The 24740-nt window shown below is 51.5% G+C and overlaps 1 protein-coding gene across 1 annotated transcript in view; it reads right to left on the bottom strand.

Moving 5' to 3' along the window:
• WDR27 (WD repeat domain 27) overlaps positions 1-24740 on the bottom strand; it is a 129477-nt gene that overhangs the window by 65677 nt on the left and 39060 nt on the right. Inside the window, exons 20-25 of the mRNA XM_046004150.1 lie at positions 22386-22507; positions 21348-21481; positions 17638-17735; positions 16220-16341; positions 6721-6818; positions 5753-5855 (exon numbers count right to left, since the gene is read on the bottom strand). Of these exons, the coding sequence (XP_045860106.1) occupies positions 5753-5855; positions 6721-6818; positions 16220-16341; positions 17638-17735; positions 21348-21481; positions 22386-22507 (677 nt within the window). The remainder of the gene's footprint in view (positions 1-5752; positions 5856-6720; positions 6819-16219; positions 16342-17637; positions 17736-21347; positions 21482-22385; positions 22508-24740) is intronic.

The raw sequence follows: 24740 nt of genomic DNA, 5'->3' as shown, positions 1-24740 counted from the left end.
ACTCCACACGCAAGAAGGGAAATAATCAAGATTAGAGCAGAGATCAATGAGGTAGAAACCAGAGATACAGTAGAACCTATCAATGAAACTAGAAGCTGGTTTTTTGAAAGAATCAATAAGATCGATAAACCATTGGCCACACTAATCCAAAAGAAAAGAGAGAAGACCCAAATTAATAAAATTATGAATGAAAAGGGAGAGATCACAACTAACACCAAGGAAATAGAAACAATCATCAGAAATTATTACCAACAGTTATATGCCAATAAGCTAAGCAACCTAGATGAAATGGATGCATTCCTGGAAAACTACAAACTCCCAAAATTGAACCAGGAAGAAATTGACAACCTGAATAGACCGATATCTAGTAATGAGATTGAAGCAGTGATCAAAAACCTCCCAAAAAACAAGAGCCCAGGACCTGACGGATTCCCGGGGGAATTCTACCAAACTTTCAAAGAAGAAATAACACCAATTCTCCTGAAGCTGTTCCAAAAAATTGAAGCAGAAGGAAAACTTCCAGACTCTTTTTATGAAGCCAGCATTACCCTGATCCCCAAACCAGGCAAAGACCCTACCAAAAAGGAGAATTTCAGACCAATATCACTGATGAATATGGATGCAAAGATTCTCAACAAGATCCTAGCAAACAGGATCCAGCAGCACATTAAAAAGATTATCCACCATGACCAGGTGGGATTCATCCCTGGGTTGCAAGGTTGGTTCAACATTCGCAAATCAATCAATTTGATAGAACAAATCAAGAAGAGAAAAGAGAAGAACCACATGGTCCTCTCAGTTGATGCAGAAAAAGCATTTGACAAAATCCAGCATCCGTTCCTGATGAAAACGCTTCAAAGTATAGGGATGGAGGGAACATTCCTGAACTTCATAAAATCTATCTATGAAAGACCCACAGCAAATATCCTCCTCAATGGGAAAAAGCTCACAGCCTTCCCGTTGAGATCAGGAACACGACAAGGATGCCCACTCTCACCACTCTTGTTCAACATAGTATTAGAAGTCCTAGCAACGGCAATCAGACAACAAAGAGAAATAAAAGGTATCCAAATTGGCAAGGAAGAAGTCAAACTCTCTCTCTTCACAGATGACATGATTCTTTATATGGAAAACCCCAAAGACTCCACCCCCAAACTACTAGAACTCATACAGCAATTCAGTAACGTGGCAGGATACAAAGTCAATGTACAGAAATCAGTGGCTTTCTTATACACCAACAATGAAAATACAGAAAGGGAAATTAGAGAATCGATTCCATTTACTATAGCACCAAGAACCATAAGATACCTGGGAATAAACCTAACCAAAGAGGTAAAGGACCTGTACTCGAGGAACTACAGAACACTCATGAAAGAAATTGAAGAAGACACAAAAAGATGGAAGACCATTCCATGCTCTTGGATTGGAAGAATAAACATTGTTAAAATGTCTATACTGCCTAGAGCAATCTATACTTTTAATGACATTCCGATCAAAATTCCACCGGTATTTTTCAAAGAGCTGGAGCAAATAATCCTAAAATTTGTATGGAATCAGAAGAGACCCTAAATTGCTAAGGAAATGTTGAAAAACAAAAACAAAACTGGCAGCATCACGTTACCTGATTTCAAGCTTTACTACAAAGCTGTGATCACCAAGACAGCGTGGTCCTGGCATAAAAACAGACACATAGACCAGTGGAACAGAGTGGAGGGCCCAGATAGGGACCCTCAACTCTATGGTCAAATAATCTTCGACAAAACAGGAAAAAATATTCAATGGAAAAAAGACAGTCTCTTCAATAAATGGTGCTGGGAAAACTGGACAGCGATATGTAGAAGAATGAAACTCGACCATTCTCTTACACCGTACACAAAGATAAACTCGAAATGGATAAAAGACCTCAATGTGAGACAGGAATCTATCAGAATCCTAGAGGAGAACATAGGCAGTAACCTCTTCGATATCAGCCACAGCAACTTCTTTCAAGATATGTCTCCAAAGGCCAAGGAAACAAAAGCAAAAATGAACTTTTGGGACTTCATCAAGATCAAAAGCTTTTGCACAGCAAAGGAAACAGTCAACAAAACAAAAAGGGAACCCACGGAATGGGAGAAGATATTTGCAAATGACAGTACAGACAAAAGGTTGATATCCAGGATCTAAAAAGAGCTTCTCAAACTTAACACACACAAAACAGATAATCATATCAAAAAATGGGCAGAAGATATGAACAGACACTTCTCCAACGAAGACATACAAATGGCTATCAGACACATGAAAAAATGTTCATCATCACTAGCCATCAGGGAGATTCAAATCAAAACAACATTGAGATACCACCTGACACCAGTTAGAATGGCCAAAATTAGCAAGACAGGAAACAACGTGTGTTGGAGAGGATGTGGAGAAAGGGGAACCCTCTTACACTGTTGGTGTAAGTTAGTGCAGCCACTTTGGAGAACAGTGTGGAGATTCCTCAAGAAATTAAGAATAGGGGCACCTGGGTGGCTCAGTGGATTAAGCCGCTGCCTTCGGCTCAGGTCATGATCTCAGGGTCCTGGGATCGAGCCCCGCATCGGGCTCTCTGCTTCGCGGGGAGCCTGCTTCCTCCTCTCTCTCTCTCTGCCTGCCTCTCTGCCTACTTGTGATCTCTCTGTGTCAAATAAATAAATAAAATCTTAAAAAAAAAAAAAAGAAATTAAGAATAGAGCTTCCCTATGAGCCTGCAATTGCACTGCTGGGTATTTACCCCAAAGATACAGATGTAGTGAAAAGAAGGGCCATCTGTACCCCAGTGTTTATTGCAGCAATGGCTACGGTCGCCAAACTGTGGAAAGAACCAAGATGCCCTTCAACGGATGAATGGATAAGGAAGATGTGGTCCATATACACAATGGAGTATTATGCCTCCACCAGAAAGGATGAATACCCAACTTTTGTAGCAACATGGACGGGACTGGAAGAAATTATGCTGAGCGAAATAAGTCAAGCAGAGAGAGTCAAGTATCATATGGTCTCACTTATTTGTGGAGCATAACAAATAACATGGAGGACATGGGGAGATGGAGAGGAGAGGGAGTTGAGGGAAACTGGAAGGGGAGATGAACCATGAGAAACTATGGACTCTGAAAAACAACCAGAGGGTTTTGAAGGGGCGGGGGGGGGGTGGGGGAAGTTGAGGAACCAGGTGGTGGGTAATAGGGAGGGCACGTACTGCATGGAGCACTGGATGTGATGCCAAAACGATGAACACTGTTATGCTGTAAATAAACAAATAAAAAAATTAAAAACAAAAACAAAAACAAAACAAAACAAAAGGTTAAAAACAGAGCTACCCTATGGGTCAGCAATCGCACCACCCAAACAACAAAACACCCATTTGAAGGAGACACGCAGCCCTCTGTTTACAGCAGCATTACCCACCAGAGCCAAACTGTGGAAGGAAGCAAGATGCCCACCAACAGACGCATGCCAGCAGGGGAAGGGGAGGGCAGACTGTTCCTCAGGGCCTCCAGGAGGAACCAACCCTCTAACACCTGGACTTCAGACTCGCAGCCTCCGGAAGTGTGAGAGAAGAGACTTCTCTTGTTTCAAGCTGCCAAATTCATGGTGACTTGTTGCAACAGCCCTAAGAAACTAACACGAAATGTTTTCAGATATGTTGAGGACCAATGGAAATGGATTCGTTTCTATTCCAAATCCATCATAAGACACGTGAGTCTCACATGTAATGTATGTTGGGCAGAGGAAGGGACTTTCATCACTGAAATAAGTACACTGAGGGGCGCCTGCGGGGCTCCATCAGCTGAGGGTCTGACTGTGGATTTCGGCTCGGGTCATGATCTCAGGGTTGTGGGATCAAGCGCCAAGTTGCGCTGCACGCTGGGTCCGGAACCCGCTTGACACTCTCACCACTCCGTGTGCTCCTCCCCAACCTCTTTCTCTAAAAAAAATAAAATTAAATTTTAAAAAATCAATTTAACAATGAAATAAAATATACACCGGGCCGGCTGGTGGGGCGGCGGGTGGCGTCCGCCAGCCTGGAGCAGGGCTGGTGGCCAGCCGGGGTGTGGCCCCTCGGTGCCCTCCACAGTGTCCCACAGGAGGAAGCAGCAGGAAACCAATCTGCCATCAGGAAAGAACCTGAGGCTGGAGTCTGGAGCTTAGAGATGTGGGCATTCCTGCTGCACCGTCAGCGCCTGGCGACTGGGTCACTGGCAGTGAGAGATCAGCCCTGATAGAAAACTTCGAAGTGTGAATGGATCCAAGTGACAGAAAATGAGGGCTGGAATTCCTGCTAGAGGAGTGTGCGACCAATCACACAGTCAAAGTTTCGGAACTGGCGTTTGACTCTCAGACAATCACACTCGTTCTCTGAACCACGACAAACTGACCCAGAAGGATCTGATGGTGAAGGATATGAGAAGCCAGAGGCAGGGGGCAGAGAGAAAAGCGGGTCCTCCGGCAGAAAACGATGAAAACAGGAACCACCTGCACGCTGCCCACGGCCACAAGCTCTCCGGGAGGCGTCCAGGAGCGGCCCTTCCAGGGTCATGCAACCCCATGGCCCAGCCCAGGGACGGGCGTCTGATCAGCAGGTGCCAGCGGAGCGGAACGGCCCCGCCCCGACAACGTCCAGTAAAGAGGCCCCGTGCTCTATCAGCAGCTGCAGCCCAAGACCGAGCGGCGGGAGGGGGTCGGGGCCGCCCAGAGCGCCTCAGCGAGCACGGCTGAACCGGGGTGGCATCGCTTTTGCTCAGGGAAACATAGCCAAGCGAGCCAGACCCCGCGTGTGTCCTCTCTTCTCACCCCCACACGCAGCCCACCTCCGCGGGAGAGGGGCCGTGAGCAGCCGGAGAGCCGCCGTGGATGGGGTCCGCTGGGCCGCTGTGCGGACAAGAACGATGACCCGCAGCGGCTGCGGCGCCGACCCGTCAGACAGCGAGCTGGACTGGTGTCCGGCAGGGGCGCGTGGCTCTCCCCTCCGGTACCACCCGCGACCAGATCCTGCGGTGCGGGCGGACCAGTGACGCCCCCCACACGGTGGCTCCTCACAGCAACACAGCACATCTGCGAATGGTCGGCCCCGGGGGAATCCCTGGCACCGTGACAGTCCGTACGAGGCTGAGCTGCCGCAGCGTGAGGGAGCTGGCCCGGGGCTGAGACGTTGCCAGGGCCTGTCCCTAAGGCCCAAAGTGGCCGACTGGGAGACGCAGGACATCCTTACCACAGGCAGTGACCGCTGGGACGCACGGGAGACAGCGGCTCGGACCCTGCCAAGTCCTCACCGTGCCAAGGCTGATTCTGAAAGTCCCTTTCCCAGCGTCCTTCCCCTTCCCAAGCCCTACGAATCAATAAAAACGCTTCTCTGGAAAGTCAGAAAGAAAAACGGACAATAAAATCAGTACATCGTTCCCGAAGGTATCCAAAAGAAACACTCCCGGTGAAGCCCTCGGCTCTGGTCTTGCACTTGTTACTGTTGTTCTCTGGTGATTCGCAGGAGAGCAGTGAGTAGCCACTCCTTTCACGCGGAAGAAAACTTGTGCAAGGACTGGTAAATGAATAAAGAAATAAACTAACGTGTGACCGGGGGTTAAAAAATTAGGCCTCACCAAAATTAACACAGGAGGGCCATTCACAGCTCTCACGTTACACTTATTAAAGGTGTTCATGCTTATAAACAGTCTCCACAAGAATGAGCCTCGGGTCTCAGGCTGAAGACCAGGTGACACGCCGTGGTGGCACTTACGTGTCTGTCCTCCGCACCAGAAGCCACGTAGCGTCCGCACGGGCTGAAGGCAATCCCACAGGGGTATCCGTGGTTTGGATGTCCCTCAAAACAGCGCTCGCATCTACAGAAAAAAGAAACACCAGTAGAAAAATGAGATTCTTTAATTTTAACACAAAGGGGGCAAAGGACGCTGACGTGCAGCCTGTCTTCCCAACAACAAACAAACCAGCGCTGAGACTTGCACTCACGAGTCCTTAAAGGCCAGCAGGCCATCCTGCACATGCAACAGAAAAACAACCGTTTCCAAACCACAGATTCCTTGGATCAGTGATCGAAGCCTTGGGCAGGTGCACTGCTCTCTCGAGCTGGTCAGGTGCTCCCGCCAACCACCTACAAAGTGTTACAGACGTGGGGGGACCCAGGCCAGTTCTAGGAAAGCCTGCGCCAGCGCAAGCCAGCACAGGGCTGGGCTCCGGGGGCTCCAGGATGCCACGCCAAGCTCCCACCGGAGACGGCCCCTGGGAGCACGCCCCCACACGTCACAGGGCCTTTTGTCCTCACCTTGCCATTACAGAGGAGGGCAGGGACACTGTTCACGCCGCCCCTGCGACCCAGCCTTGCGCAGGCGCACACACGAGCATTGCTGACACCTGGCTCCATGTGCTGTTTAGTGATCACTCCCCGTGACGGAACAGGAACAGCCCTATACGTGCGCTCGTGTCACTGTCGCGTAGGAGCATCTCTGACACCCAGGACACAGGGGGGACAAGCACAGACAGGAAAGACCAGCACCTCTCCCATTAGCGTTCCAAACTGCTGACCCGTTCTATGTATAAGTCAGACTTCTCTTAGATGGGTCAGTGGGAACGGGTTCACCACAATCACGCCGTATTTGGAAAAAAGACGTCCAACTGAGTTCACAGGCACGGAGCCCATGTGCCCCGGTGTGCCCCCACCTGTGGCGTGCAGGCCAGGACGGGCCTCACCTCAGGGTTCTCACGTCCCACAGCTTCACACCATCCCCAGTGGCTGTGGTGGCAAACAGGTTATACAGCAGCGGCTGCTGGGTCGTGAATGACGATCCCTAGGGTCGCAGGGGAGGAAACGAGATGAGCTCTTTAGAGGCTGAATTCATAAACCATGTGATGATGCCTAACAACAGTGAATGTCAAGTAAGAAACAGACACAAAGATTTTTCTTATTTACAACAATTTCAGAACTGGCCTCCAAAAACATCCTTCTGAATAATTCTGGGGGGGGTTTGCCCTTTTTAATTTTATTTTTTCCAAGATTCATTGTTTATGCACCACACCCAGTGCTCAATGCAGTGGATGCCCACCACCAGGCTCACCTAATCCCCCACCCCTCCCCTCCAAAACCCTCAGTTTCTCAGAATCCACAAGCTCTCATGGTTCGTCTCCCCCTCCCATTTCCCCCAACTCCCTCTCCTCTCCATCTCCCCATGTCCTCCATGTTCTTTGATATGCTCCACAAATAAGTGAGACCATATGATACTTGACTCTCTATGCTTGACTTATTTCGCTCAGCATAATCTCTTCCAGTCCCGTCCATGTTGCTACAAAAGTTGGGTTTTCATCCTTTCTGATGGAGGCATAATACTCCATTGTGTATATGGACCACATCTTCCTTATCCATTTGTCTGTTGAAGGGCATCTTGGTTCTTTCCAGTTTGGCGACCTTGACCATTGCTGCTATGAACATTGGGGTACAGATGGCCCTTCTTTTCACTACATCTGTATCTTTGGGGTAAATACCCAGCAGTGCAATTGCAAGGTTATAGGGAAGCTCTATTTTTAATTTCTTAAGGAATCTCCACACTGTTTTCCAAAGTGGCTGGACCAACTTGCATTCCCACCAACAGTGTAAGAGGGTTCGCCTTTTGAATAATTATTAATGGTACACTTTAACCTTAGGAACTGTTGGTGTATGTTTTCCACATATGAAATACCACTGAGAGTTAGAAAAGTATGATAAAAGATCAAAATACTACAATATTAATACACCAAAAATTATTTTTAAAGTATAGATCATAATCCGTCTTCAATAAATTATCTGAAAGATGCTCTGAATGGGGCATTTGAAGTTTGAGGTCAGTTATTTAATATACTGGTCATCACACCCAAGGCCCCCGTGCAGGAGTCTGCTCATGTGTCCCTGGCTGGGGTCACTTTAAGGACTCGCCTCTGATCCGATCATCACCTCCCCTCACAATGCAGTCGGAAGGAAAGCCAAAGTGACAAAATATCTCCTGGAAAGAGCTGAACTCCACTCCAGGTACAGAACCATGTTTGGACGCAAACATTAAATAACTAGGGTTCATAACAATGTCCATCTTGGATATCAGATTGATATCCAAGATCTGTAAAGAACTTCTCAAGCTCAAACCCAAAAAACAGATAATCATGTCAAAAAATGGGCAGAAGACATGAACAGACACTTCTCCAAAGAAGACATAAAAATGGCTATCAGACACATGAAAAAATGTTCATTACCATTAGCTATCAGGGAGATTCAATTCAAAACTACATTGAGATACCACCTTACATCAGTTAGAATGACCACAATCAATAAGACAGAAAACAATAAGTGTTGTTGAGGATGTGGAGAAAGGGGAACCCTCTTACACGGTTGGTGGGAATGCAAGTTGGTAAAGTCACTTTGGAAAACAGTGTGGAGATTCCTCAATAAATTAAAAATAGAACTACCCCATGACCCTGCAATTGCACTACTGGGTATTCACCCCAAAGATACAGATGTAGTGAAAAGAAGGGCCATCTGTACCCCAATGTTCATAGCAGCAATGGTCACAGTTGCCAAACTGTGGAGAGAACCAAGATGCCCTTCAACGGATGAATGGATAAGGAAGATGTGGTCCATATACACGATGGAGTATTATGCCTCCATCAGAAAGGATGAATACCCAACTTTTGTAGCAACATGGACGGGACCGGAAGAGATTATGCTGAGCGAAATAAGTCAAGCAGAGAGAGTCAAGTATCATATGGTCTCACTTACTGTGGAGAATAAGGAATAACACGGAGGACACTGGGAGGAGGAGAGAAAGGAGTTAGGGGAAATGAGAAGGGCAGACAAACCAGGAGACTGTGGACTCTGAGAAACAAACGGAGGGTTTTAGAGGGGAGGCGGGTGGGAGATTTGGTGAGCCTGGTGGTGGGTATTAAGGAGGGCAGGGATTGCATGGAGCACTGGGTGTTACACACAAACAATGAATCTCGGGACACTGCACCAAAAACTAATGACGTACTGTATGGTGACTAACAGAACACAAGAAAAAAAATGTCCATCTTCCTTCCATGCCAAGAATATCCATATTATTAAGAAAAATAAAGTGGTGCCTGGGTGGCTCAGTGGGTTCAAGCCTCTGCCTTCGGCTCAGGTCATGACCCCAGGGTCTTGGAATCGAGCCTCGCATCGGGCTCTCTGCTCAGTGGGGAGCCTGCTTCCCTTCTTCTCTCTCTGCCTGCCTCTCCGCCTACTTGTGATCTCTGCCAAATAAATAAATAAAATCTTTAAAAAGAGAGAGAAATGTAATGAAGTACATCTGATACATCGGAAAGCGTTTATCCCTGCAGTGTGCACGCACGTCAAGGTCAGTCTTCAGTTACAAACAGGAAATGAAGGTTTACATAAACCCAATAACAAACTAACAGAGAGAGTCTTAACTCTGTGCCAACAGCATTGTAAACACTGAACATTTCATCCTCCTATCCTCACGTTTATGAGACGTAAACTATTTTATGCCCATTTCAGGTGAGAAACTTGACACAGAGGAATCCGCTCACGGCCACCCAGCTATGCCTCTCAAGAGAGCTCAACAGTCCCAATCACAAGGTCAAGACACCTTGTACCTCTAACATCCAGATGTTCACCAGCCATCCAGCAAACATCCAGAGGTCATGCACTGACCCTGGGCACTGCGCAAGGCCCTGAGTCTGAGAACAAGTCCCAGACCTAGTTCAACAGGAAGGCAGAGTTATGATACCTGACCACATTGCCAGTTTCTTGAAGCTAACCAGCAAAAAACCAAAAGCATTCACAGGGACAAAAAGAGAATTAAAATCTTTTTTCAATCAATCCAATTGAGGCTAAGGAAGAACAAATGAAGAAGCAAAGAAAATGCATAATAAATAGGAAATGCAGAAGTTTTTTTTTTCTCTTTAATGTAGAAAGCATAAAATGCATGAGTAATCATACCAATTGCAGACTAAACCAGTTAAAAAAAAGAAGAGATTCTTAGTTGGATTTCAAGAAAAACTCTTAAAATACTATTTTTGAAGGCTGAATGTGAAGGGTGGGGAAAAATAGCATATACTAAAGAAAACAAGGCAAGATCGATTGCATAAGTACTCGAGAAAATAGTTACCAGGCAAATCAGGCCTCATTAAAAATAGTTTGTAGATACTATAAGAGGAGCGCTGCCACAGAAATACAGGAAGCCTGGCTTAAATATCTCAAATGACACAGTCTGTAACACTATGGGGCAAAAATTAATAGAATTGCAAGAAAAATAGACAAGATTACAATTATAGGAAGAGATGTTAATACATTTCTCTAATAAAAAAAAACTGAGAGTACAAAAAATTAGGAACATGAATAATTTGAGCACAATTAATAAAGTTGGGCCAATAGACACCTCTACGCCCCGGGGGTGAGAACATCTTCTTTTCATACACACATACGTGATAGCCATAAAAATCCAGCAAAGAGCCGGTTTCTCAATAAATGCAAAATCCCAGCAGCAGAGGAGAATCAGTGCCATACAGACCATGCCATGACATCAGACACACGTTTACCGACAACAAGCTCGTACGTGTAGACATCTAAAAGCACACATCTAAATAAAGTCTACGTAAAAAAAAAAAAAGTCATACTGGGAATTAGAAACTCTCTAATGAGGAATAAGCGTCAGGTGGCACAGGGACACGCAGAGTCTGCTGCCATTACGGGCAAGAACAACGCAGCACACGACCCGGGACGTAGTCTGATGTGTCCTGGGAAGGAGCCGCACCAAATCCACTTGCCGTCATCAAAGAAGAACGAGGCAGAAAGATACAGAGCAGATTGTGTCCATCCCCACAAGTACTTCATTTCTTTAAGAAAAAAAAAATAATAATAAAGTAATATATTTCAAGGCGATCATATGGGTTTTACTGACCATTCCTGCAGACAACAAAAAGTTCTCTGAGTGATACGATTTTCCATAAGAAACTATTTCAACCATCACATATTTAATTTTTACATCAATTTAGCTATATAGCATTGTGTATCCAAATCACAAAAATGTGTATATCTTATTCAGGCATCGAAAAGAAGTAACAGTCAAGTTTATATAAGGGGAAAACAACAGCTATAATTTTTTTTCCCATTTTATTTATTTTTTCAGCGTAACAGTATTCATTCTTTTTGCACAACACCCAGTCCTCCATGCAAAACGTGCCCTCCCCATTACCCACCACCTGTTCCCCCAACCTCCCACCCCTGACCCTTCAAAACCCTCAGGTTGCCCCAACCTCCCACCCCTGACCCTTCAAAACCCTCAGGTTGTTTTTCAGAGTCCATAGTCTCTTATGGTTCGCCTCCCCTCCCCAATGTCCATAGCCCGCTCCCCCTCTCCCAATCCCACCTCCCCCCAGCAACCCCCAGTTTGTTTTGTGAGATTAAGAGTCATTTATGGTTTGTCTCCCTCCCAATCCCATCTTGTTTCATTTATTCTTCTCCTATCCCCCTACCCCCCCCATGTTGCTTCTCCATGTCCTCATATCAGGGAGATCATATGATAGTTGTAATTTTTTTTAAAGATTTTATTTATTTATTTGACAGACAGATCACAAGTAGGCAGAGAGGCAGGCAGAGAGAGAGAGGGAAGCAGGCCCCCTGCTGAGCAGAGAGCCTGATGCGGGACTCGATCCCAGGACCCTGAGATCATGACCTGAGCCGAAGGCAGCAGCTTAACCCACTGAGCCACCCAGGCGCCCCAACAGCTATAATTTTTAAAGAGATTAATAAATCATAAAAGATTTGTGTATTTTCATTGTAAAAATAAACCACTTAATATTATCACACCATTTAAAAATAGGAAACTATGGCACTCATGTTTCGCTGTGGTACTCTTGTGAACGTGATAAAACGGAACAGTCTGCTTCTCCAGCAACGATCGCGGGGCAATCCCCAGGAGAGGGGTTTTCAGGCTGCGTGCCGGTATGCTTGCACAAGAGCGTTCCTGCTGCGTGACGAACATGGCTATGCTCGTCCTGAGCTCAAGACAAATTCGGAATGATCTCTTTAACGTTTTACTGGAAATACGACATTTGGGCCAGTTAGGATCTGTGCTCCATGAGCACTGCTGGGCAGCAGCCCCCACATGGCTGTGGTTAGTCAGAACACTTGAATGCATATTGTGTAACTGAACAAAAATTTAAGAGAAGCTTAGAAAAGGAAAACAAGCTATTAGAGCACAGTGTGAGCGTCTGTAACCTTACACTCCGTCCCTACCCTCCCGTCACATACCACTCAGACGGGTATTTTCAGGAAGTCAAACCAGTTATTTGTCCCCAGTAAAAACCTCAGGACTATTTTTCCTCAAACCACCACTCTCATTCAAGAGCACACCACCACGATACCCAAAATACCAGTCGTCACTGGACGACCACATCAATTTGAGGTAGACCGGGCTACTGTTGGGTCATTGCATAAGCTGCTACTTAATGGAGAAAAAATGTTAAGCAGTTTTCTACAGCAAATGCACGTAAACTCGGAATGACAAGAGGTTTCATGAGAGGGACAGAGCAGTCACTGTGTCCCCGAGGAGGAAGGACAGCTGTCTCTTCACAGTAGTGGTTCTGCACCAGACGCCGGTGCACCTGGAGCGGAGTTCCCTAGGGCTCTGCAGAGATATCGTCCCAGAGACCGCCATGTCCATGGGGAAGGGGCCCCTCCGTCCAGCCTGACACCGCACCCTGAACACGGGCTCCATCCTAAGCCCACTGCCCCGTGGACTGCTGCAGCCCCAACCTCTCCCGCACCAGCCAGGGAGCCAGGATGTGGGCAGGAGCAGCCCCAGGCGGCTACCGGGCAGGGGGAGCTCCATCTACGGAGCGTCCTGTGAAGCTGCTGCAGAGGGAGCAGGGCGTGTGCCCATGCAGCAGTTAGGGACGCCCCAGCGGCCGGGAGGCCGGGAAGCCACCAGGTGCAGGGCGTGGCGCAAGCTGGTGCGGCCCCCCGGGGTCCCATCCCTTCTCCCGTCCCCCACCCGCTGCTCCACCGGGGGCGGGGGGGCTTGCGCAGACCACGCGCTCCCCGAGCACCAGCGCAGCACGAGTCCTCCCAGCCGGAGCCAGCGGCGCAAGGTCATTGTCTCCACGTCCACGCAGCTCGCTCACGCACACCCACGCAAGCATCGGCGCCATCCCTTGCCTTCCTGTTCGGCCTCCACGATGGCTGCCCTGGACCCACAACAAAGCCCGCCCTGTGCCCAGAGCCCACAAGCTCCACATGCTGCTCTCCTGACGCACACACGGCCACCCCCATACCGCCTGGCCCTGCGCCCATGTCACCTGCTAAGAGAGGGCACCCGGAGGGGCCTCGGCACAGCGTGTGTGTGGCTCTGTGAACCCGTCCCCCTGCAGAAGGACCCCAGTCCGTCAGCTGTGAGGACCCCGCTCTCTCCTGCACACGTGCACCCCAGGGCTCACGACCGCGCCAGGTGCAAACCCGTCGAGAAACACATCTAGAAGAATCGGTCACTAGCTTGGTACGTGTGCAGACCCACGTGTGCACACACACATCTGCATGTCCCGACCCGGTGCAGGCCAGGAGAGGGGTGGGGACAAGGGGCAGGCTCTGGCACATTTGACCTCCACCATCCCCTACGACCTCACCGCGGTGAGTGCAGCAGTCGTGGAGGGACGGGACCAGACCCCAGCTCTGCTCCTCAGGCTCATGACAGGGCTGTGGGGAAGGCCCAAGCCTGAACACAGAGACGCGGCACGGAGGCCCCGAGACCAGAGCACCCCAAGGCACTTCGGCCGAGGGCGCACACTCGCTGCTGACATGGCTCAGGGAACTGGCAGAAAGTGTCTCGGCGTCTGAGTGCGTGCGTCAGGGTCTCGGAGGACGGAGCTCATGCACACTCAGCCCGCCATGTCCATACACGTGAGCTACGGCGTGTGCACCTGTAAGAATGTCGCAGGCACACACTGGGGGCTTGCCTGCTGCTGTCCTGGTGAGTGCCCCCTGCCAGGAGCTAAATGTCACCAGAGCACGACGCATCCCACCGAAGCCGTCTCTGGTACCAGACGAGGGCCTGGGCCCAGCAACCCCTAGGTTCCCTCACAAGCCCAGCCCGAGACCTAAGTCCACAGACGGATGAGACGAGGGCAGCAAGGGCCTGCAGTCCAAGTCCAGCTCTGTCTAAAGAGTTCCTGGGAACCTCGAGGAATTTCAAGGAAGACACTGACACGGTCACTTGTAGTGAGCAGTGGGAGTGCGACTGCGTTGAGGAAGAGCCTTGTGGAGACAGCGGATTGGGGTGGCAGCAGGTGGCGCACTCGTGGCGTTCACGTCATGGGTTTACAGATGGGAGTCAGGCTGAGGACACACGGAGCACACGGGAGCTCCTGGCGTTTAGCCCAGACTCACTAACTGCATGGGCTAAGGCAACCTCATTTACGTGCCTTCAAATGCCTCCTAAAATCAAGCTCTGCCTGACAATATGTGACAAGGGAGAGTCCCAGTCAAGTGCAGCCTTCTCCGGTCTTCCCAGGACCCAGGAAGCGTCATTACCACCGGCACACTCCGTCATCTCACGTGATGGCAGTCACACGGTCAGCTCTGTGCAAAGTGACCCTTGTCCCCGCCCACCACCTTCTGTGTTATAATTTCTCTGAAAGCGATTTCTTGGTTCACATTCCCACCTTCCACTGCAAGTAGCAAATTCCTGAGCCTTCATCCTTAACACTGACAGGAACAAAGGGATTGCGTGAAATTAGGTGGATTTGAGAAGTGAGAGTTTTTAAGGCAATGCCCATCAACAAACTTGTATTTTAAAATTACAGGAAGAATGGTTGTAATTTAATGAACTAGGAATGTGTTAAGAGATTTACCTGCATTATCTCACTTAACCCCTGCAACAGAGAAAAATAATGAATGCAAAAGATTTAAAAGTCTTCTACCATGAAATGGGAACAGAGGAATGGAAAGAAAACCCTAAGATGTCAGACAAAATAGCATCACATTATCTTTCAAAATGAAATAACCTCTTTTGAAACTATGAGAAAATTGTTTAGTTTAAAAGAATTATCTTTACCATTATCTTAAAACTAGGGTTATATTTTTTATAAGTAAAAAGCATTTCAAACTCCAAAACTATATTTTGTATTTCCAATTTAATCAGCCAAAACAATTTAAAACAAATTTGGAACCAAATGGAAAAAATAAATCTCAGACTAAGATTTTCAGATTTTCATAATAAGTTTCATCCAGATGAATTTTCATGGCTCTGCAATAAGTCCCAGAAAGAAATAAAGAACAGAACAAGTAAAAGAAAAAGAAAATAGGGATTTTAATGGAAATGTTGACAAACCATTTCCATATACAAAAAATGATGGTGGTGATGATGGTGATGATGATGATGGTGATGGTGATGATGATGATGATGGTGATGGTGATGATTGTGATGATGTTGGTGATGATGATGGTGATGATGATGGTGATGGTGGTGATGATGATGATGGTGGTGATGATTGTGATGGAGGGGGTGAAGCATGCTTAGGATTTTTTCTCCCTCTTCCTCCCTCTAAAAAACCCCAGAAAACAAAGAACAACGATACCCTTGAAATCACAATGCAGATTTCAGAAGGCATTATAAATTAAAGTCATTCCAAATATACCAAGAAATAAAATTGTAGTTGCAGTCTTAAAAAGAGAAGTTTTGTTTACAAATCTCTTAGATGCCTTTGGTTTGCAAAGTGTCTTTTAAATAAACTGTGAGACAATGAATTCATCCAAACAGCTCTAGGCTGTAACCCTCAGCGGGGGGTCTTAAAGCACTACCCTGTCCAGACAGAGCAGATGCAACTAGAGGGAAACTATCAGTTCCCAAAAGTGGCTTTGCACTCCAGCAGGAGCGACGTGACTCACTTGGTCGTTGAGTCTGAAACACCGAAACCCTCCACCAAGTTTTAAGTGTGAATGCATCACTAGTAAAGTTGGAAAATAGGCCCATAAAATAATCAAAGACAAAAATACAAAGTTTCACATTCCATAGGATATTCAACCATCTTCTAAGGTCAAACATCAAGGGCCTAGAAAACTGAATGATGACCCAAGAAAACAGCATTGGATATTTGGTAGCAAACTGTTACAAAGCTGCATCAGACATCTGCACGAGCCCAACACTTAAAGATACAATGTTACAAACGATATGCCTGTCAACAGCTTACTCACTTTATTCTGGCAGATTTGGTGGACAGGCCGGGAATGGGCTTCCACGATCATGGCTGCACTGCGAGCTGCATTGAGGTCGAAAACCTCGAGAGTCCTGTTCCTGCCCGCCGCAAGCACCAGATCTGCATGACGCAGTTAGGGAACTCCTCTCAAGGATCCGCCGGGGGAGGGGGCGGCCCCGCATATGCGGTGAGTACTTTGGGGCACCAGACGACACACAAAGGATGACAGCTACAACTGTCTGTGCTCACAGCCCCGCTCCCCCTTTCTGCTGCCGGGCGTCCAGCAGCAGCTGCTGAGCCATGGACGGGGGCAGACCCAGTGGTACATATCTCAAGGCGGGAGGCACAGGGGTCTAACCTCAGTGCAATGAGGTTTGAGGTGTCCAGGAAATGCCCAAATCAAGAGCCGGAACGGCAGCTGCATCGCTGGGGTCTGAGCCCAGAAGACTGGTCTAAGGGTAGAATCAGGCGGTGCAAGTGTAAACATGGACTGGGCCTCCTGGAGCTGGCCACCTGCAGCCGGCCGCACGGGAGCACGCACCTCCCAGCGCGGCGAGCCGCCAGCCACGCCTTGCCCATGTCCACACTCGGGACAAGAGTGGCAGCACAGGACTCAGGGTCGTGTCGGCAGCAGAACGACCCCACGCCCGGTGGCCAGCCCAGAACACTGTCGTCAGCGGCATATGTGGGAGAAAGATCACCAGGTCCGGTAACTAGCCCAGCGCTCGTGCTGAGATATGCAGAAAGCACCGTTTAAGGTCAGAGTACTCCGAAGGACACACTTCTGCCAGGTGCTGTGCGGCATCACATTTCTAATCAAAATACTCTAAGTCCTCTAACGCCTTATCTCGGTCCTTCTGAAATTTCAACTATAAAACTCTTCAAAGAACATAACTTAGACCTCTGAATAACTTCAGATTTTATAAGACAAATTCCTAAAGATCAGAGCTTTCCTTCTAAATAAATCAAAATCAATGTTTTTAACTAAAAGGGATGATGCCAGCCCAAAAAATAAACTTCTAGACTCAATTTCCTACTCAGCATCCCTGCTGTAACTGCTGCCAGTCTCCAGAGAACTGTGCCAACTGCTGTTAATGGAAGGATGCCCTACGCAAGTGTGCCGGTTCACTTTTTAAAAGCACAAAATTACCACGTATTGTACACCAAAGTACAGACCAGAAATGCCGGGTTGCGTCGCCCTGTGTGGGTCGTGTGCTCTGTTGCGTGTGTGTCCAGCTTTCCTGTGAGGTTCTCCTCACCGCGGGGGTGGGATCACTATGCGCGTAATTATGCAGAAGACGGGAGCGCCCTGAGTCCCGCTGCCTGGCCGGCGCCTGGAGCCGGGACCCTCAGCGGACGCTCCTGCCGGGACGCTGATGCTCAGGGCGTGGAAACCAAGAACGGAGGCAAGGATACAGGAGTAGAAGTCGTTTGCGGCTGATAAACTGGTGATCCCCGTCGCACCGGTCGTACGGAGCCTGAAGACGCGTCTGCACCAGCTCTTCTGTCTGTATCTGAAAACAAATAAAGATAATCGATCTTTCTCTTTCTCTCCCACAACTGAGCATTCTACCATTAAAAAGCTGAATATGACGAAAGTCTTCATATTACTGAATAATTCTATTTTATAACATTAAAGGAATATGTCGGCTGCCTTAACTTTCTTTTAGGAAACTCTAACTTTTCCTTTAGGAAAACTTCATGAAAAAATATCATATAAAGCTCCAAATAATTCATTATCGTCTGAAAAAGGAAAATTTTCTCCTAATTCTAAAATAATTATGTATACTTAAGAAGACTTCCAACTAGTTATAAATCATGTGTATTTCCATGAACACATGTTAATATTTTCTAAACGGTAATGTAAGCAGTTAGTAGTGGATTGATAAACTTATGACCTCAAGAATCCCTAGCACTTGTGTAAAGGAAAGGAACCTGCTAGCAATATTTCGATGTGATCGTGGCCCAGGCAGGGCCAGGGGAGATCTCTGGGGATGGCCCAGCGAGGCAGGAGCAGGTGGGGGGTGGGGCAAAGCACCAGGGCGGCTTGTGTCTGAGCCCGTAGGGCGGCGGGGGGGCCGTCAGCCTGTACCCTCCGCAAGGCGGTGAGTGCTGCAGGGGGCCCGCGGCCGTATATGCAGGCTAGGCACAGAGACAGTGACTCAGGGAGCAGGTCCTGGGGGCAAGAGGTATGCGGGGGTCAGCTACGCCGACTCAAGGGCAAACAGAGTCTCAGGAGAGGTTTGAGGGAAGCTCAGTGACGATACAAAGATCCCACGAACCACTGAGCATCCCTGCTGAAAAAATGCACGGGATCATACAGTAGGCGGTGAACGGGGCAGAAAGCAGCCGTTTCGTGGGGAGAGCCGTGGAAAGCTCTGCCGACAGCACAGACCCGGAGAGGCATGTCAGAAAGACCCCGCCAGCCAAGGGGGAACACACGTGTCTGAAATCTGGGCCGTTGCGGGGGGAGGTGGGGACAGGGAAGGGACCAGGTGGGCAGGGGACGCTCTGCTCCAGCGGAGGGGCCACAGCACACTGCGGGGCCGACTGGAGCCCTGCCCGAGCCGCAGACAGCGGGGCTGAGGGCGCTCGTGCCTGCAGCCGTGTGAGGTCTGGCGTCTCATCGTGTGAAGCCTCGCCAGCGGGCCGGCTCCCGAGAGCCACCCGCCCCAGCGGACGCTGGCGCTGAAGCGGGAAAGCAGCCGTGGCCCAGGCGAGCCGCAGGTGGGGGAAGGGCCCTTCCCAAGCAAGCCCCACACGCCGTCTCCCCAGACGGAGGCAGTGAGGCTGCCCGGGCCGCTCACGACCACGCTGGAGGGTCCCCCCGTTCACAAGGGACCCCGCGAGCGCATGGGAGGCCCCCACGGCAGGACGGCGGCGGGAAGGCCGTCTCCTGCCGCAGCTCTGACCACTGGACTGGACGCGGACGGTCTGCACACACAGGACTTCTTCCTGGGTAACCGCACTATCAAAACCGTGAAGACGTCAGAAGCACCCGGCTCGTAGCGCTCAGTCCCTAACCTGCCCCAGACTCAGGCCAGGAAGGGGCAGGCACAGAACGACACGCCGCAGCCGCGCGAGCCCAGGGGCCCGGGAGGCCGCGGGGGAAATGCGGCAGGGAGCCCGCAGCACTCTCGGCCTCTGCCGGCCGCGCCACCCGGGCCCGCTCACAGGCAGCTGTGACCTGTGATAAACCACACCTGAGCCAAACCCACCCTGGCCTCAGCGCAAGGCTCTTGGCCAAGCGGCTGACCTGGAGGTGGCGAACCTTCCAGCTGGGATCCGGGGCACCTGCCAGGTGTGCTGCTCCTCCACAGCTCAAAAGCGACCTAATAAGGTTACTGAGCTGAAAACTTGCCCACAGGGCCCCCGACGGGCACAAGCGACTGGGGTGAAACAGAACCCACAGTGACACGAGACAGACCCTGAGCTCAGACTCCAGAAGCGCGAGCCCATTCAAACTCACATGCCCCACCATAAGACCACCGACGCGCTGATGGGGGAGAGAAGTCTCCGGCAACCGCCAGTCTATAAGCCCGACCATCCCTGCCCACACGTTCCTGAGACAGGTCCCGGCCCCAAAGGCCTGGGACGCTCCCAGGGTCTGCAGCTGGCTGTGGCACAGACTCCCCCTTCGTGCTCCTGTAAGAACATGGCTGTGATGCCTGGAGCCAGAGCAGCCGCCTTGGAATCATACAGCGAGAGCAGCAGAACAGAACAGCACACAGTCCTCAAGCCTGGGAGCCTCCTCCCTCCAGACAGCTCCGGTCCAGGCTGAAGGAAGCCCACAGTCAGCTGCTTAGTTACAGGAAGGAAGACGGCATCCCCTGCCGAGAGGGGAGGACAGACAGCCTCCAGAGAAAGACAAAACCTGCCCTCGCTGTGTGTGCCACACACAACTTGCTGCTGGCAGAGCAGAGCAGAGCAGAGTGAACCCCTCCCCCAGGGTCCATGTGCACACGGGCACAAGGAATCCAGCACAGCACTGGTTAGAGGACAAGGGTGAGTCCGAAGAAGCTGATCTCCGGCAACAAGAGGGTGGGAGAGGAAGCCGCAGCACGTTCTTGTTGTATAAAATTTCGTAACAGCTGCTGCGAAGAGACTGAAGTCAAACTGACAAGTGCGGTTACATCTCAGAAACGAATTCGGATCACGGGGACAGGTGTGCGGCAGGCACGGGAGCAAACACGCCACTCTCGACAAGAGGAAAGGACAACAGCCAAGACTGGAAGCAGCCAGGTGTCCACGGACAGATGAGCAGATGAGGATGAGCCACGCCTACGCCCGAGGAACACGACTCAGACATCAGAGAGGGGGAGACCTTGCCGTGCGCAGCAAGGATGGGCCTGGACAGTGGGACGCTAAGGAAGTCAGTCTGAGCAAGCAATTACCCCACAACCTCACTCACACAGAATCTAGGAATCCAAGAACAGCAGCAACAGAGCAGAAACAGGTTCGTGCTGACAGAGAGCGACCCAGTGGCTGGCGGAGGGGGCGGTGGGGACGGGTGGGAAAGGGGATGATGACATTCCGGTCCTGGAGCTCAGAGTGCCGCACGGGGACAGGGTGAGCAGGACTGGGAACGTGTATGGCGACGGATGGCAGCTTCACTTGCCATAGGGAGGAAAAAAAAACAGGAAAGAAGGGGTGGGAACTGGGAACCTGGGAAGGCAGGCCACTGACTATCCCTGTAATGTTTTATTTCTTTAAAAAGTCTGAAAACAAAGCAAGTGTTAACACTTGCACAGGGAGGTGCGAACACACTGGATATGTGTATTGAGTGCGTGTGTGTGCAGGAAACGGTTCACGGCTTAACTTCACTACAAACACAGCAGGAACTGTCCCACTTAACATCAGTCAGGGACACTGCTGAGCCAAGGCAAGAGCTCCACATTCCGAAGCCCGGAGCTTCTGGTCACACTGAGGCCCCCGCACGAGGCACTGCGGACCAGCTCCACGGAGGGAGAAGCCCGCGCACGGCACTGCGGACCAGCTCCATGGAGGGAGAAGCCCACCCCTCGGCTCTCCCAGCAGCCTGCGGTGAGGTGACTCACTGTGGTGCAACACCGCCTTCACCCCAGCATGAGCCACGATCTACCATGCGCAGGCAGCAGGCTACGCACCTCCGGATCTCATCCTTGCTGGTGTCGACGTGGTGCCTGAGGAGCTGGAGCTCGGGGCCAGAAGACGACAAGATGAAAGTGTCCAGGAAGTAAAACTGTGCGGACCCAACGGGCTTGGAAAACACGTCGCTGCCCTGGAACAGAGACCGGACCGACAGCCACTGTAACAGAGGCAGACGACAGACACGCCCAGACGGTGTCCCACCAAGCCACACGCCCACTGCGGACGGAGAGACTAGATCACCCGTGTGTCTTCCTCTGACCACTTCTGGAAGACGTTCCTGTAATGAGTGCCTGAATCCCAGCCACTTAAAAACATTAAAACAAAATAAAGTTGACACTTGGCAGTGCACAGTCCGTGGCGAGGAGGTTACCAAGGACAAACTCTAACCATGGCACACAGCTCTGAGGCGTCAGCCCTCCGGTGTCCTTCAGAAACCCAGGGTCACGTGCGGGAAGCGACAGCGTCAACGGCGCCGAAGCAGACCCGTGCCCTGGAAGCTGCTCCCACGCCGCTCGCGCCGGAGCTCCCGGTCTGACGGCTCCCCTCCCGCTGCTGTCCCTGGAGGTGAGTCCCCCTTCACAGCGAGACCCGCGGGGATCCACGCTAACCCAGCTCTGAGAACCTGCCGCTCGCCAGCCCTGCTCTGACTCATGGGGACACGGGCCCGGGACCCCCTCCTCTCCTCGTCTCAGCCACAACATCTCAGCCGCGACATCATCACCACGGCCCTTCTCGCCGCTCCCACGGTCTCCAAATGGGCTCCTTTAAGCGCGTGCAAACGCTCACGGGTAACTGCACATGTCCAAGTGTACACGTGCCCGTGTGTGTGGACGGCAGTGATGCGTGTACACACACACACACACTCACACACACGCTGAGTCAGTGACCACAGTGGGTCACCGCAGCAACCCCTCACCCCGCATCCCACACTCCCCAAGACGGTGCAAGCCTGGGGCCCCGAGACGGCGCCAGCGTGCCTCTGGGACCGCCGGTCTGGGGACCACAGGGCTAGCCAGTGAAGCCCTGAACGTTACCACACACAACACGTGTTGCGCCCCACGGAGCGACCACAGCCGCAGCGTCCTGTCCCAGGAAGTAGACAGCAGCCACCGGCCGTCCTGGCTCCAGCACACGGTGCTCACCGGCCCGTCATGACCTAACGGAAGACAGAGACAAGGGGCTGCTGGCCCCACCGTCCGGCAGAGCACAGTCCCACCAGGAGTCCAGCAGAGCACAGGGCTGGGGGCGTTTCCCAGCTCCAGGGGCACCAGGGACACCGAAGTCTGAAAAGGTGAATTCCACTCCATTTAAAGGCTGAGTCAAAAGCGTATGTTTAAAACATGCGCTTGGAATCACGTGTCTTTAAAAGGACAAAAGCTGCCTGGGGCGCCTGGGTGGCTCAGTGGGTTAAAGCCTCTGCCTTTGGCTCAGGTCATGATCTCGGTGTCCTGGGATCGAGTCCCGCATCAGGCTATCTGCTCAGCAGGGAGCCTGCTTCCCCCTCTCTCTCTCTCTCTGCCTGCCTCTCTGCCTGCTTGTGATCTCTGTCGAATAAATAAATAAAATCTTTAAAAAAAAAAAAAGAGCATAAGCTGCAGAAACGCACAGAATGTAGCATCACAAGATGTACCGAAATCTGCGGGCTTCCCAGTAACGCGTCTTCAAGGAGCGTCATTCCCTTAACGCTGGCGGAGAAGGTCAGGGGACTTGCTGAGCGCAGCCACAGGCGGTCGGATTACTGTAGAGCTGTCGGGGTCCGGGCCCCAGGCCGCAGCGGAGCTCAGCTCTGGGACGGCCGCCGGACCGTGCCCCACAACAGCCTCGGCAGCAGACAGGGGACGTGCGGGTGTGAGATGAGAGGGAACCCCCACCACGGGCTCGAGAACAGCCCGGTTACTCGCTTCTCACTGCAGAAAAGTTCCACCAACCGTGGTCCGTCCTTTGGCCGTTGTGACCCCTTGACCTTCGGTGCCGCCACCACTGGCCCTGACCCAGCAGACAGTGAAAGCCCCCGATGTGACGTTTCCTCGAGTCCATCCAACAGGATGTCAGACCCCGAAGTGCCCGGGGACGGGCCCGGCCATCGGAGCGGTACCCTCTCTTCAGTTCAAGGGAGTGTGCATTGCTGGGGGCTGGACGCCCCACGCGGTCTGTCAACTACCCCATCGCACACGGGGTCAGTGGGACGGCCTGTCCTTGCGAGTGGGATTCCCATCCCCGTGGGCCTCAGCTCCATGCTGCCCAGCAGCCCACGCGGTCCTGAGGACACGGCAGGGAGCACGCAGGTGCGGCCCTGTGGGAGTCCGACCCACAACCCCTTCGCCAGCACCCCGCCGGCCCTGCTCCTTCTCACTGGGCACCTGCCATCGCTCACGCAGGCCGACTCTGCGTCCCGCCTCCGTCAGAGGCCACGTGCACAGGTCACTAGCCAGAAGGCGATCTCCAAGGGGTCCCGAGGCTGCTCAGAGAAGCAGAGGTGCCCATGGAAAGGCAGACACAGGCCATTGGGGACAGGAAACCGTGGGCTTTCTGAAGCAGAGCGGGGCCGAGAGGACAGGCTGGGGTGCGAGTGCTCCGGCCACAGCGCAGCTGGGGACTCTGGACGTTGCTGGGCCACACAGGGCATGCGGGACAGGCCCAACCACCCCAGCGCCACAGCGAAGCCGCCTTCTTCTGCGGCCCCCACATCTGGCCGGGAACTCGCCAGCCTCCCGCTGCAGCAGCCTGTGAGTGACCGTGCACGGAAGCCAGCGCCCCACGAGGACAATCGTGCTGCGGCTGGAGACCCGCAGACCAAGCTGCACCAGCCGGAGAGCCAGCCTGGGAGAGCCGGGGAAGCCCAGACACCTCAGTGCTGTGCCGCGACCCAAGCTCACGGAGGCCGAGTCCCCGACACAGCTCTGCTGCCCTCTGGCGTCGGTTCTGGGCTTTACCCAGAAGGACGCAGGCCCTGTGGTGCCCACAGCTGCGCGGGCCAGGGCCGCTGTGCGGTCACTGTCCCAGAAACGTCACCTGGGAGGTTTCACTGAGGGTCAGTGTGTCTGAGAGCCCACAAGCTCTCAGCCCTTCCTCAACACCACAGAGCGCAGCTCGGACCAGCACGGCCTCAGCAGGCAGTGACGAGGCCGACGACCCGCACGTCAGAGGGACGTGCACAGCAAAGTCACCACCATTAGCTGTGGTCATTCTTCCCGACGAAGGGTCGTGCGTGGCAGAGCGGGGACACCCTCCTCCTTCCACCCTGCTCACTCGTGGTCCAAGCCCGGACGCCCACACAAGGTCCACGGAGTTACCAAGGACGACAGACGTGCTCTCGTCGCCGAACTGTGAGGGGCGCCCCTGCCGGTGCATGAACCGGGACAGCAGGGACAGGGCTGGCCCCGGATAAG

Source organism: Meles meles, chromosome 5 (genome assembly GCF_922984935.1).
Source record: "Meles meles chromosome 5, mMelMel3.1 paternal haplotype, whole genome shotgun sequence".
NCBI lineage: Eukaryota > Metazoa > Chordata > Mammalia > Carnivora > Mustelidae > Meles > Meles meles.
Note: the sequence above shows the minus strand (reverse complement) of the source record. Positions and strands in the feature narration are given on the sequence as shown.